At 34.5% G+C, this 13,408-nt stretch overlaps 3 protein-coding genes across 3 annotated transcripts; all 3 read right to left on the bottom strand.

Moving 5' to 3' along the window:
• Positions 1-1,018: 1,018 nt before the first annotated feature.
• Positions 1,019-3,090, bottom strand: LOC107621122 (protein transport protein SEC13 homolog B). Its single transcript, XM_016323182.3, has 2 exons — positions 2,822-3,090; positions 1,019-2,144 (listed from the first exon to the last, which is right to left on the bottom strand). Exon 2 carries the CDS (start codon positions 2,138-2,140, stop codon positions 1,235-1,237), a length of 906 nt encoding a protein of 301 aa, XP_016178668.1. The 5' UTR covers positions 2,141-2,144; positions 2,822-3,090; the 3' UTR covers positions 1,019-1,234.
• A 1,857-nt stretch (positions 3,091-4,947) lies between these two features.
• LOC148575696 (uncharacterized) lies at positions 4,948-5,295 on the bottom strand. The gene has a single exon (XM_088502502.1). It carries the CDS (start codon positions 5,293-5,295, stop codon positions 4,948-4,950), a length of 348 nt encoding a protein of 115 aa, XP_088358628.1.
• Positions 5,296-8,160: 2,865 nt separating this feature from the next.
• Positions 8,161-11,518, bottom strand: LOC107645884 (uncharacterized). The gene is made up of 2 exons (XM_016350019.2): positions 9,886-11,518; positions 8,161-9,257 (listed from the first exon to the last, which is right to left on the bottom strand). Exons 1-2 carry the CDS (start codon positions 10,850-10,852, stop codon positions 8,332-8,334), a joined length of 1,893 nt encoding a protein of 630 aa, XP_016205505.2. The 5' UTR covers positions 10,853-11,518; the 3' UTR covers positions 8,161-8,331.
• Between the last annotated feature and the right edge of the window lie 1,890 nt (positions 11,519-13,408).

The raw sequence follows: 13,408 nt of genomic DNA, 5'->3' as shown, positions 1-13,408 counted from the left end.
CTATGGCACTTGTCACATGTGAACTTATATGGTTGAAGCAATTAGTTAAGGAACTTAAGTTTTGTGAGCCGAGTAAGATGGAACTGGTGTGCGATAATCAAGCTGCCTTACATATTGCTTCCAACCCTGTGTTTCATGAACGGACCAAGCACATAGAGATTGATTGCCATTTCATAAGGGAGAAGTTGCAAAGTGGGGAAATAGTAACAGCCTTTGTCAACTCCAACGATCAACTTGCAGATATTTTCACCAAAACTCTCCGGGGTCCTCAGATACAATACATATGTAACAAGCTTGGTGCATATGATTTATATGCTCCAGCTTGAGGGGGAGTGTTGAATATCAGATTAGAAATACAAGCTTTATATAATTTATTCTGTTTTGATATAGTTTCCATCTTTAGATATCTGATTCTGTTGTATCTCCTAGTATTAAGGGATCTGATTCTGTTGTATCTTCTAATATTAAGGGATTTTATTTCTGTACCTATGTATATATATATTGACGCTGAGAGATGATTCTCTCAAGAAATTCATCCAAAACACAATCTTTGTCTCACTCCATTCGTGTATTTCAAGTAAGATGAATGTCAATCTACATCTTTGTCAAGGGGCAATTGTGATCACGTCACCTTTCATTCTCATTCAAAACACGATATTTCAAGTTTCTCACTCCAATATGATACTTGAAAATAGTTTAGTTACATGTTACCTCCTAATCAAGTAAGCGGATCAAGATTACAAAATGGATCAATGTAATGAACAACAAAGAAGCTCCATCTGATGCAGTACAAGGGAAAAAAATCTTGCCATTAAGAATCACAGGAATCCTTGAGGAACAAACATAAATTTCGTTGGCAAGCATGACAGATATGTGAGGACCAATACATTTATGCCACTGCTAACTTTATGAATTGCAAATAAAACATAGCACATGTAGTAATGCTTACAAATGCACGTCTAAAATTTAACACAACAGTCATAATTTACACAACTGCCAGGACAAATATCCAAAATTCTTATGAAATGTCTCATTATATACCTGAATCATATCCTTCTAACTCAAAAGGAGAAAAGCTCACACTAATCAACTTCATTCTTGCAAGCACAAATTATCAATGGAATTCAAGGAAGGGATTATCAAGCACAATTACTTAACTGTATAATATGCAAAGGAACAAGATGTCAATTATATTCCAAAATGAAAAAGTCTCCAAAATTCTAAATTGATAATTTTAAGGCTCTACCGTTGTCACCTGTTGCCATTCCCCATCTACTGCTTCTTTCCATAATGTCACATTGTTATTACCATCAGCCACAGCCAAAATATTTCCAGTCAACGACCATGAAACCCTCCAAACCGGTGTCTTAAAATCGGACAAGATCTTGCCTTCCCACTGATCTCCCTCCTTGCCCACAGTCCACATAATCACTTTTCCATCCTGGGATGCACTCGCAATAGTAGATTTAGGAAGTCCCAAATTAGGTGCCCAAGCAACATCTCGAACCCAATCTGTATGCATCTGAAGAGCCGGGAAGCAGTCCATCTTCCAAAGTCCGTTGTTGAGCTTCCATACCTTCACAGTATTATCACAACCACCAGAACACAGCTTCTGTACAGGATCAAGCAACCCGGCACCAACAAGTGCACCTGGTGCCGTTGACGGTGCCCATGACACAGAAGTTACACCAACTGGATGGGCTTGGTCAATCCTCGAGGTGTCCCATCCACCATCTGCTCTTGCTGTAAAAACAGATATATTACCATCAGATGAACCACAAGCTAAACAGAGACCCAACTCATGAGGTGCCCATGCGACCGAATTTACCGATGACTTGTGGTCATCGAAGACATGAGCTTGAGTCCATTCATTTGGGTTACCCTCCTTCCAAATAATGACACGCCCATCATAGGAACATGAAGCAAGTAAAGAGCCAAATTTTGGGTGGGCCCATACCACCTGCCAAACAGGACCCTGGTGACCGGCCAAAGTTGCTAAATGCTGAGAGGCCGAGTTGCTAACCCCAATTATCTTAATTGTGTGATCAGATGAGGCTGTAGCGAGCCTCTTACCGTAGTAATCCATTGCAACATCATGGACTGTGTCTTGATGACCCGTTTCAACCTTCTGGGCAGGCATGTTTCTGGTATCAAGACACAAAAAAAAAGTTGAGTAAACAATTTGCCCATGAAAATAAACTAAAACTAAATTCTATTTAACTTGCCACCCCGCAATGTGCCTGTTTGATTTCGATGTTGTTCCTATCTTTTTATTTTTGTCATCAACAATATTAAGCACACTACAGCGTACAAGCCAACATACATCAAACAAACCATACATATAAGATTCAACACAATGTACATAAATATTATGTACAAGTTTATCGAAGCAACTATTCATGCTTCAAATATCAATTTACTTTGCATCACTAACCCCTCAACAAAAACATAATAGCTAATTACCCCAACCCACAAAAAAAGAACAGAACAGAATAACTGTTATGACAGCAATCAACACAATGCAACAAGGGTTTAGATTTGGCATAAAATTGAAACAAGAAGTGAGAGAGAATTTCGTGTCAGGGCTTATTGAAAAGTGGATCACAGAATCGCAGGCAATTAGCAAACGTAGACAAATCGAACAAAGTGGGGGCGGCATTACAAAAACGAGCAAGAAAAACATCAAACCAAATCCCAGAAAAAAAAAAAGAGGGATCTTCGATACAATGCAAAGAAAACATAAAACGGAGACGAAATCTGAAGATCTAGGTTCGAATTTCAACCGATCTACTATTCCCTAAACAAAAGAGAGAAAAGGTACCTGTTAAGTAGAACAGAGGGAGAAGGAGGCGGTGGCTGTGGCCGGAGCAGCCGTTGAGGGCGGCGTGAATTTCAATTAACGAGAAGCGTGAGATGAAACGAGATCCAATTTGAGAAATGAGAAGATGAAACGGGTGGATTTTAGCCCGGGCCTGTCCAATTGAGGTTAATAAAACGCCTGGTACAGTCTGACACACTCTAATCTGGGTTTTCAGTTTTATCATGGAATTGTGTTTGATCCCTAAAAGATTTAAGTTTTGAAAAAGGCACCACATAGTATTTTCAAAGGTGCCCCTAGGATTTAATAAATTGTTGGACTCTACCTCACACATAATGCGGCCCGAGTTGTTTTAAGCTGAATACGTATTCTTTATCATGAGGGCCGGCCCAATTCGTGGTTTCATAAGAATGTTTCTTAAACTTTTTTTTTAAATTCATGATCATACAAAAAACAAAAAGGAACCCATGAATAAGGAAAAATGAAAAAAAAAAAAAAACAAGTGAAAAATAAAAAATAAAAATATTTAATAAATGATAATCTTTATGAAAATTTCATCGATAAGAAAAAAAGAGAAAATAAGAAAGGAAAATCTTTAATAATATGTAAAATAAAAAAGAGAAAATGATCATTCATAGTTCATATCATTGATTAAACAAAAAAAAAAGTCCGTAAAAAAAAATTTTAGTATGCCAACATCTTAAAAGAGTTGTAGTTATGCATTTAGTCTGAAATGCTTGTGGCAGCCATGGAAACATAGACAAGCAAACCTACACTTTGAATCATAAACATTTTGAAGACTTTCAACACATCTGTATTCTTTAAGATCGAGTGTTGATGGTAAATACATTTTGTTTGTGTTCTGCATTTTTTGTTATTTTGGAAGAATGAAGAATGAAGTACTCGTTTAATGTTTTTGTTGTATATGATTTTCTAGTTGAGGTATGTTCTATTGGAGATCAATTAGAACAAGTCAGTAATATGCTATGCAACAATAACACCAATAAATACTCCACCAAATCATAACATTCGTTATAATATTTTCTTCTTTTTTTTTTATATATTATTTTATAATGTTTTTGTTAACCTCCTCAAAAGTGCTTTTTAAACCCAATCTTAAAATCCAACTCATTTAACTTATCAGGAAACTCCAACTCTAATATTACTTATTATCCAACTTAGGAAATTAACAAACACAAATCACTAAATTAGCCCAAAAAATGTTTGCAAGCCCAATAGAATGGCCCAACTTACAACAATAACATATTTATACATTAGATATGCAAAATATGTATATCACGTATCGATCCTAAAAGCAACATCGAAAAATATAATTACTAAAAGATCAGATAAACCTGTTTAAAGGTCAGAATTACCACAGCAATGTTGCACATGGTTAGTCACCAACACACCTGTCGATTGTTTGGACTGACACAAACACAGACCGTACGAAACATTCCATTAGACCATCTCCAGCAGGAACTCATTCCAATTCCTATTTATGGCACACTTGTCATAAAAAGTAACTTTACATAAGCTTTTGCGTCATAAACAGTAAATAGGAACTCAAAGCATCTCTCTTCTCCATTAGGAGAAACTAACTTTAGTCCATGTTGTGATCCAACTTAATTAATTAATTAAAATACTTGAAATTAATGTAATTTAAATTTATAAATTTAAAAATAATTTACTATTAAAAGATATTAATATTAAATAAATTCATATATAACAATAATACGCAATATATAATTCGGGATTACACTAATTTATAAAATTACTTAATACAAAGAAAAATATAATTAAGCTTTATAGTTGACGACAAGCATTGTGAAATTGCCATATGTGTTCAATCAAGTCCACTTTCAATTGTCTATGCTGCTGCGTATTTTAAAGTTGGGCATTTCTTTGGAGAATTGATGGTATGGTGCAAAATCTTCTTCTTCCAACTGAGGTTGTGATGAGCCATTTTCGACATCATCATACTCTAAGCCTTGAGCAAAATTTTTTGTATAAGTGTCTCTTTCATCCTCAACAATCATATTATGCAATATAATACAAGCTCTCATTATGTTGGCAAGCTTCTTCTTTTTCCAAAAACGAGCTGGACCACGTATAATTGCAAAGCGTGCTTACAACACTCCTAATGCTCGCTCCACATCTTTTCTTTGCCCTTCTTGGTATTGTGCAAATAACTTGCATTTCTCCCATTGTGGCTTTGAGATTGATTTGACAAATGTGGCCCATCCAGGATAAATACCATCTGCTAAATAGTATCCCATAGTATAATTATTACCATTAATAGTATAATTTACCTCCGGAGCACGGTCATTTAGAATATCATCGAACATTAGAGAACGATCTAACACGTTGATATCGTTATTTGAACCAGAAACTCCAAAGAACACATGCCATATCCAAAGGTCTGAAGATGCTACAACCTCAAATACTATGGTTGCAACCCCACGATAACCACTCATGTACATACATTTCCACGCCTTTGGACAATTTTTTCATTGCCAATGCATGCAGTCAATGCTACCCAACATGCCAGGGAAGCCACGTTCCAATGCCTCTCAAAAGTGAAATTTTTACCATAATTTGTGAAATAAAGTTTGTAGGCCAACTCCTTTATATCATTAGCGTTTGAACCACTCCTTATGTTTCGACTAGCTTGATCGTAGCAATTAGCAAATTGTGCAACAGCCTTGTTGATCTTATACCATCGTTTCTTACATGCAACTACCCACCTTGTCATGTCGGAGCAAAATTCTATACAGTAGCTATGAATTCGACTCAAAAATGTTTCTCCCTTTTGATCAGTACCAACTATAAGGTCAGTTGAAACATTTAACCATGCACTGATTAACATCTCATCCTCTTCCCAATGCTAGTGTTGAATACTATCTTGCCTCCGATCTTCAATATCATCATCATTGAGGTCGATAGCATCTAATCCACGAGGGGTTGGCAAAATCTGAATATTGCGAATTTGGACTAGATTGTATAGAAGTATGAGAGGATGAGTTAGAAGAGCCACCAACACCAGATGAGTTATGTCTTGATGCACTGAATTGAGTTGGAAACGGCAAAGAAGTTGGAATAACATTTCCGATAGAAGGGTTAAATATGGATGAAAATGGAAAATGTGGTGTTTGTGAATTTTGATTTTGCGGTTGGAATATAGGAAATTGATTATTATAAGGAGCTTGAAAATTGAAATTAGAAAAATTTTGTGGATTTGGATTCTGAAATGTATTCGGTAATGTGAAGTTTTGGTTTGGGACTTAAGAGTTTGAGGTTTGAGATTGTTGGGTATTTGGTGTAAATATAATACCCACAACTAATTGGCCCTAGGATCACTCTCTCATATAAATGACACTATCATATTTTCCATCTCTCAAACTCACTGACATAAAACAAAGGAGAGAATTTTTACATTTCAAAACATACACATTTCATTATGGAACACACAAAATATATAAGACATATGTGCCTTTATATAGGCAATGCTTCCTACTAAAATAATAATTTATGAATCACAAATCAATTTTGTAATGACCACTATTTTATGAGTTGGCTTCATGAATCTTCTTTCAACTTGCATTCATGTAGTTTCCATAATCTTCTAATTTCAATTTAATTTGATTTTGAATTTCTTCAATGATGTAGAATGTTGTAGTTGTGCTATTCTCTTGAATGTTCTTCAAAGATCTTCAAGCTTCCAATATGTTAGCTTCTAGCAATATCTAGCCAATTGATGATTATTGTATTCAACTCAAACTTTGCTTCTTCAATTCTTTAACCATGCTTCATGAAAATTCTAATCCATGCAAGTTGATAGATAGCACAAGAAGTTTGTAGAATCTTGGTGATGAACCATGAACTTGTAACCACTTTGAATTCAAATTGAATTTTGCTTTTGACTTTTCTAAACTTTTGTTACTTGCATACCTCTTGATTTAATTTTCTAACATTGCCTCCCTTAAATCAAGCTTGTAGAATTAATCATTCCAAGCATCCTTTTCAACTTATAAAATAACTCTGTCTTCAGTGGTTTTGTAAAGATATCAGCAACTTGTTCTTCAATTGGACAGTACTCGATCACAACTTCTTTTTCATTTACTAACTCTCTGATTTTGTGAACCCGAATATCAATATGCTTCGATCTTCCATGGAATACTGGATTTTTGCAAAGTGCAATAGCTGACTTGTTATCACAAAATATTGTTGTTGGAGTAATTTGTTTCTCGTTCAACTCCTCAAGAATTCTTCTTAGCCAAACTGCTTGTGTTGCACAATTTGCTGCTGCTATATATTCTGCTTCTGCTGTAGATAGTGCTACTACTGGTTGTTTCTTTGACGACCATGAAATTGCACCAGAACCAAGATGAAATACAAACCCTGAAGTACTTTTTCTTGTTTCTATATTTCCGGCCCAATCACTATCAGTGTAGCCAACAAGGTTTACTTCATTAGTATTCTCATAATAAATTTCATCATTTAAAGTACCTTTGATATATCGCAGAATTCTCTTTGCCGCTTGCAAATGGTTGGTATAAGGCTCCTCCATAAATCTGCTAAGCAAACCAACTCCAAACACAATATCTGGTCTAGTCGCAGTCAAGTACCTTAGACTTCCAATCAAGCTTTTGTAGTATGTGGGATTTACTGCTCTTCCCTTATCTTCTCTCAACAATTTGAACTTCTCTTTGACTGGAGTAGAAACTGGTTTTGAGTGCTCTATCTGAAATTTCTTCAAAATATCATTTGCACGAGAAATGAAAATTCCACCATCTTTTTGAACTACTTCAATGCCAAGAAAGTAAGACATCAAGCCTATATCCGTCATTTCAAAGTGCATTATCATAGCCTCCCTGAATTCTGTAATTATCTTCAAATTGTTCACAGTAAAGATCAAATCATCAACATAAAGACACACGATCAAGATATCTCCATTTTCAACAAATTTGATATAAAGAGTATGCTCAAATGGACATCTTCTGAAACCATTCTCAATGAAATAAGAATCAATCTTCTTGTACCATACTCTTGGTGCTTGCTTTAACCCGTACAAAGCTTTCTTCAATTTATAAACTTTATCTTCTTTTCCAAGAACTTCATATCCTGCAGGTTGCTCAACATACACTTCTTCTTCTAAAGTGCCATTTAAAAATGCAGACTTAACATCCATTTGATGTATCTTCCACTTATTTTGAGACGAGAGTGAAATAATCATACGAATAGTGTCTAATCTAGCAACAGGAGCAAATACTTCAAAGTAGTCGATACCTGATTTTTATTTGTATCCATTTGCAACTAATCTTGCTTTGAAACAATCAACTTCACCATTGGGTTTGTACTTAGTCTTGTAAACCCACTTTACTCCAATCAGCTTCTTATCTGTTGGTAAATCTGTCAGCTCCCATGTGTCATTCTTCTCAATAGCATGAATCTTCTCATCCATTGTTTTCTTCCAATTGTTATCTTTAGAGGCTTCTTCAAAATTTAACGGCTCACAATCTGAAAAATAGAGCAAAATTTATGATTTCTTCATCGGACGGATCGTTGTCATTGCCAACTTCATAATCTGCTAATCTAGTAGGTAGTCTCCGCTCTCTTTGCGATCTTCTAGATGATTCTGGTTGTTCAGATGTGTCAGGTTGCCTTTCTTCTACTTCATCACATGCATTTGGAATTATAGTTAGTTGCTTTTCTGTCTTTTTGTTCCAGTCCCACATGTCTTTCTCGTCAAACGTCACGTCTCTGCTGATGATCACTTTCTTTGATTCTGGATTATACAGCTTGTATGCTTTTGAGTCTGTGCTATAACCAATAAATATACACTTCTCGCCTTTGTCATCTAACTTCTTCCTTAATTGATCTGGTACATGGGCATAAGCGGTACACCCAAAGACTCTGAAATGATGAATGGAAGGCCGCTTTCCACTCCAAGCTTCCTCTGGAGTTTTATCATGAACACTCTTTGTTGGACACCTGTTTAAAATATGAACTGCTGTTGCAACTGCTTCTGCCCAAAATTCTTTAGGCATTTGTTTTGACTTGAGCATGCATCTGACCATATCCATGATGGTTCTATTCTTTCTTTCAGCAACTCCATTTTTTTGAGGAGTATATCTAGTTGTTAGTTGGTGTTGAATTCCGTGTTGCTTAAAGTATTCTGAACACGCAAGATATTCTGTTCCTCTGTCTGTTCTGAAAATTTTGATTTTACAGCCACTTTGTTTTTCGACAAACACCTTGAATGTCTTAAAGACATCACATGCTTCTGATTTCTGCTTCAGAAAATATACCCATGTATATCTACTAAAATCATCAATAAAAGTGATAAAGTACCTACTACCACCATTACTTGGAACTTCTACAGAACAGATATCTGAATGCACAATTTCAAGTAATATTCTGGCTCTCCATGACTTTCCTGTAGGGAATGGATCTCTATGCTTCTTTCCCAATTGACAAATCTCACAAACACAATTAGGAATATGAATCCGTAGTAGACCAGAAACAAGTCCTTTTCTTGACAAGTAGTTTAGGCCAGAAAAATGAAAGTACCCAAACCGCATATGCCACAACCAGTTATCATCAAGTATCACAGAACTCATGCAAGAGGGATTAACATGTTGAATTTTTAACGAAAACATTCTATTTGAAGTCATCTTTGCTTTATCAATGAACCTTCCATTGTTGTCAAATACAGTACAATATCCACGATAAGTTATCATCTTATATCCCTTCTCAGATAATTGCCCCATACTCAGTAAATTGTAATCAAGTTTAGGAGCATAGAAAACATCAGAAATATAACTTAGAGAACCATCTTTCAATCTAATTGGTATGTCCATCTTTCAATCTAATTGGTATGTGCCCTTTTCCTTCAATAGGGATCTTCGTACTATTACCAAATTTCAATAATAGTTTAACTGAATCATCTAGAGAAGAAAATAGCTCCTTTCTACCAGACATATGATTACTGCAAACATTATCCAAGTACCATATATTTTCATCTTCAGCATATGAATTACTTGTAAAAAATAAAGTCTGAGTACCCGAATTATCATCAGTATTTTGATGCTGATTTTCTGCAACGTGTGCTTGATTGTTATCCACCATTTTGAATCTGCAATCTGCTGCTTTGTGTCCATACTTTCCACAATAAAAGCAGTTAAAATTGGTTCTTTCTTGATGAAAATTTCCTCGACCTCTTACTTGGTTGACAGGCCTGAAATTCATTCTACCTCTTCCTTGATTAGGTGGTGTAAAGTTATTGTAACTTCCTTGGTTGTAATTGCCACGACCTCTACCTCTGAAACTTCCTCTGCCTCTACTTTGAGAATTAAAACCACGACCTCGTCCTTCTTGTGTACGACTTGATTCTGCAACGTTGTTGAAATTCACTCGGCTTTTCAGGGCTTCTTCGGTTGATTTTTCTGACTTCTCCAGTATTCTACTGATGTGACTTTCCATGATTTCTTGCAATTCTACAATCGTCATAGTATCCATATCGTGGGACTCTAGTATCGTAGTCACCATATGGTCATACTTCATCGGCATGGTGCGAAGAATTTTCTCCACCACTTTGCTATCGGGCATATCTTCTCCATAGACTCTCGTCTTATTGACAAGGTCTGTAACACGAGTAAAATATTGCTCAACGGTTTCTGAGCTAGACATCTCATACCTTTCATATTCTCTTCTCAAAGACTGTAGCTTTGCTTTCTGAGCTTTATCTACGCCTTTATATGACAGTTTCAACGTGTTCCATGCTTCTTTTGCACTTTTAGCATTTGCTATTTTGCCAAACACCGTATAATCTACTCCTTGATGAATTTGAGATAGCGCCAATTGATCTCTCCTTTGTTGGGCAGCATCTGCTCCTTCTTGCAAACCCGGTTCAATGAAATTCCACAGGTTCTGGGCCTTCAAATGGGTAGACATCAAAGTCTCCCAATAACTATAATCGAGTTTTCCATCTAACTTGGGACCGGACCACACAATATTGAAAGTGTTTGCCATACTCACTCTATGAATAAACAACTATGTGAGAACTCTCTCACACCTCACAAATTCTAATCTCAAACACCAGGCGCTGGATTAACCAGCTCTGATACCAAATGTAAATATAATACCCACAACTAATTGGCCCTAGGATCACTCTCTCATATAAATGACACTATCATATTTTCTATCTCTCAAACTCACTAACACTCATAAAATAAACAAAGGAGAGAATTTTTACATTTCAAAACATACACTTTTCATTATGGAACACACAAAATATATAAGACATATGTACCTTTATATAGGCAATGCTTCCTACTAAAATAATAATTTATGAATCACAAATCAATTTTGTAATGACCACCATTTTATGAGTTGGCTTCATGAATCTTCTTTCAACTTGTATTCATGTAGTTTCCATAATATTCTAATTTCAATTTAATTTGATTTTGAATTTCTTCAATGTTGTAGAATGTTGTAGTTGTGCTATTCTCTTTAATGTTCTTCAAAGATCTTCAAGCTTCCAATATGTTAGCTTCTAGCAATATCTAGCCAATTGATGATTATTGTTCAACTCAAACTTTGCTTCTTCAATTCTTTAACCATGCTTCATGAAAATTCTAATCCATGCAAGTTGATAGATAGCACAAGAAGTTTGTAGAATCTTGGTGATGAACCATGAACTTGTAACCACTTTGAATTTAAATTGAATTTTGCCTTTGACTTTTCTAAACTTTTGTTACTTGCATACCTCTTGATTTAATTTTTTAACATTTGGAATTTGAGAAAAAGTTTTGTAAGTAATTGAAGAAAGAGTTGAGTTGGTTTGGATCCATTTTTCCAAACAAAAAAGAATATTAGCAGAACTTTGATTTCGTAAACTTGGAAGAAGATGAAGAAGAGTAGTAGAAAGTGTGAGAATAGAAGTGTATCTAAGTGGTATATATAGAGTAACAAAATATTAATTTATTAATAATAACGGTAACATAGTAACGGCTAATTTTGCAACGGCTAATTTTGTAATGGTTAACTGAATATAATAATATAAATCATTAATTAAATAAAAATTTAATCATTAATTAATTATTTATTATAATTATTAATAAATTAAATATAATTTAATTATTTATATATAATTATATAAAATAATTAAATCATATTTAATTTATTAATAATTATAATAATTAATTATATATGTAAAGTATAATATATATATAACGTTAATATATTAACGGTAAGCTCACATATGTATTATGTATATAAAGTATTAATTTTATTAATAAAATATTATTTCTTTGAAAGAAAGGGAGTCCCTCTATCTATTGCTTTAAAACTCGTGAAAGAACTCACTTTTGGTTTACTTCAATGGTAGGTCCTCGTCTTTTACTGACACACAGTAGTTGAAGCTCTAAATTCTTCTACCATTAGAATTGCTCTTAGCCTCAATTGGACAGGCGCGGGCTAAAACCCACCAAAAAACAGAAAGAAAGAAAATGTGCGAAACTTTTGTCATTTCCATATTATTTTTTATTTTTTAAATTTGTTGGGCTCTTTCTCTTTTTGTAATAGTTAGGCTTTATCTTTTCAATAATAATGAACTATTTTTGGCTGCTGCGTTTTACAACGTTTTTAATTTGAAGAGCCTGCGTGAGAGCGAGAAGAAACATTTGTAGATAGAATTTAATTTTGATGCACTGAGTACTGATTTACACTGTCGTACAATCATAACTGTTCTTTTGAATGGCCATTCACTCGATAAATATAAAAGTATAAGAACCAATATAGTTGTTTATGCGTGAATCGGCGTATGAATTTGTGAATACAATTACTTAGCCTATTTTCACTCCATAGTTGTCTCTCACCTAGAAAGAAAATTTCTTTCAACTGGAGACTATGGTAGAACTTTAGGTATATTATCATAGCCAAATCTAAGAAAAGCACAAACAAAGAATACAGTTCACAATTTTAGAATTATACCATTACCTTTATATATAGCTAGTAACCTTCTAACCAATAACACAGTAAACCATCTAATCAACAATTCTATCTTTCTCTCAGTATGGACAAAACAACTCATAAACCACACAAACAATGTAATGCAACCTAAGTACCAAGATTTTTTACCATTACCTAAACACCAACCACTAAGATTGTTACCTCTTCATAGGAAGCAGAACCAAGCATGACTAATTTTGGAATTGAGCCAATTGAAAGAAAAACAATCCGCATTTAAAGCAAACAAAAATCTAGGTTACAATTCGAAATATCTTAAGCTCGTTGAAAAAATCATTGCGCACAAAGAGATTAAGTTCAAAGTTTGTAACAACGCTGTAATGGAAATCTGGGAAAATTCACTAGCGGTTGTAATTAAGGACTAAAATTTGCAGATTTTTTTTTTATCAAAATTTCTTGTAAGGACTCTCAACTACTATCCAGATGCACATAGAGAAACACTTTAGGATCCTGCACTTTAGGATCCTGGACCTCAGTTAACTCATTTGACTTTGTCCTCTAAACCTAGAATAATAATGCATTGCAAATTTTATTTTCTAATGTGCACATAATAGATTT

The sequence above is a fragment of the Arachis ipaensis genome, chromosome B1 (genome assembly GCF_059453495.1).
Source record: "Arachis ipaensis isolate K30076 ecotype BB chromosome B1, ASM5945349v1, whole genome shotgun sequence".
NCBI classification, from domain to species: Eukaryota; Viridiplantae; Streptophyta; class Magnoliopsida; order Fabales; family Fabaceae; genus Arachis; species Arachis ipaensis.
The sequence above is the reverse complement of the archived record's forward strand: the minus strand, read 5'-3'. Positions and strand labels throughout refer to the sequence as shown.

Excerpts from the sequence above, each read along its gene's own strand:
- LOC107621122 (XM_016323182.3), bottom strand. The coding sequence starts at position 2,140 with ATGCCTGCCCAGAAGGTTGAAACGGGTCATCAAGACACAGTCCATGAT.
- LOC148575696 (XM_088502502.1), bottom strand. The coding sequence starts at position 5,295 with ATGAGTGGTTATCGTGGGGTTGCAACCATAGTATTTGAGGTTGTAGCA.
- LOC107645884 (XM_016350019.2), bottom strand. The coding sequence starts at position 10,852 with ATGGCAAACACTTTCAATATTGTGTGGTCCGGTCCCAAGTTAGATGGA. Across the intron at positions 9,258-9,885 it reads AAATACTGATGATAATTCGG|GAAAGTCATGGAGAGCCAGA; the intron begins GTACTCAGACTT and ends CATTCCCTACAG.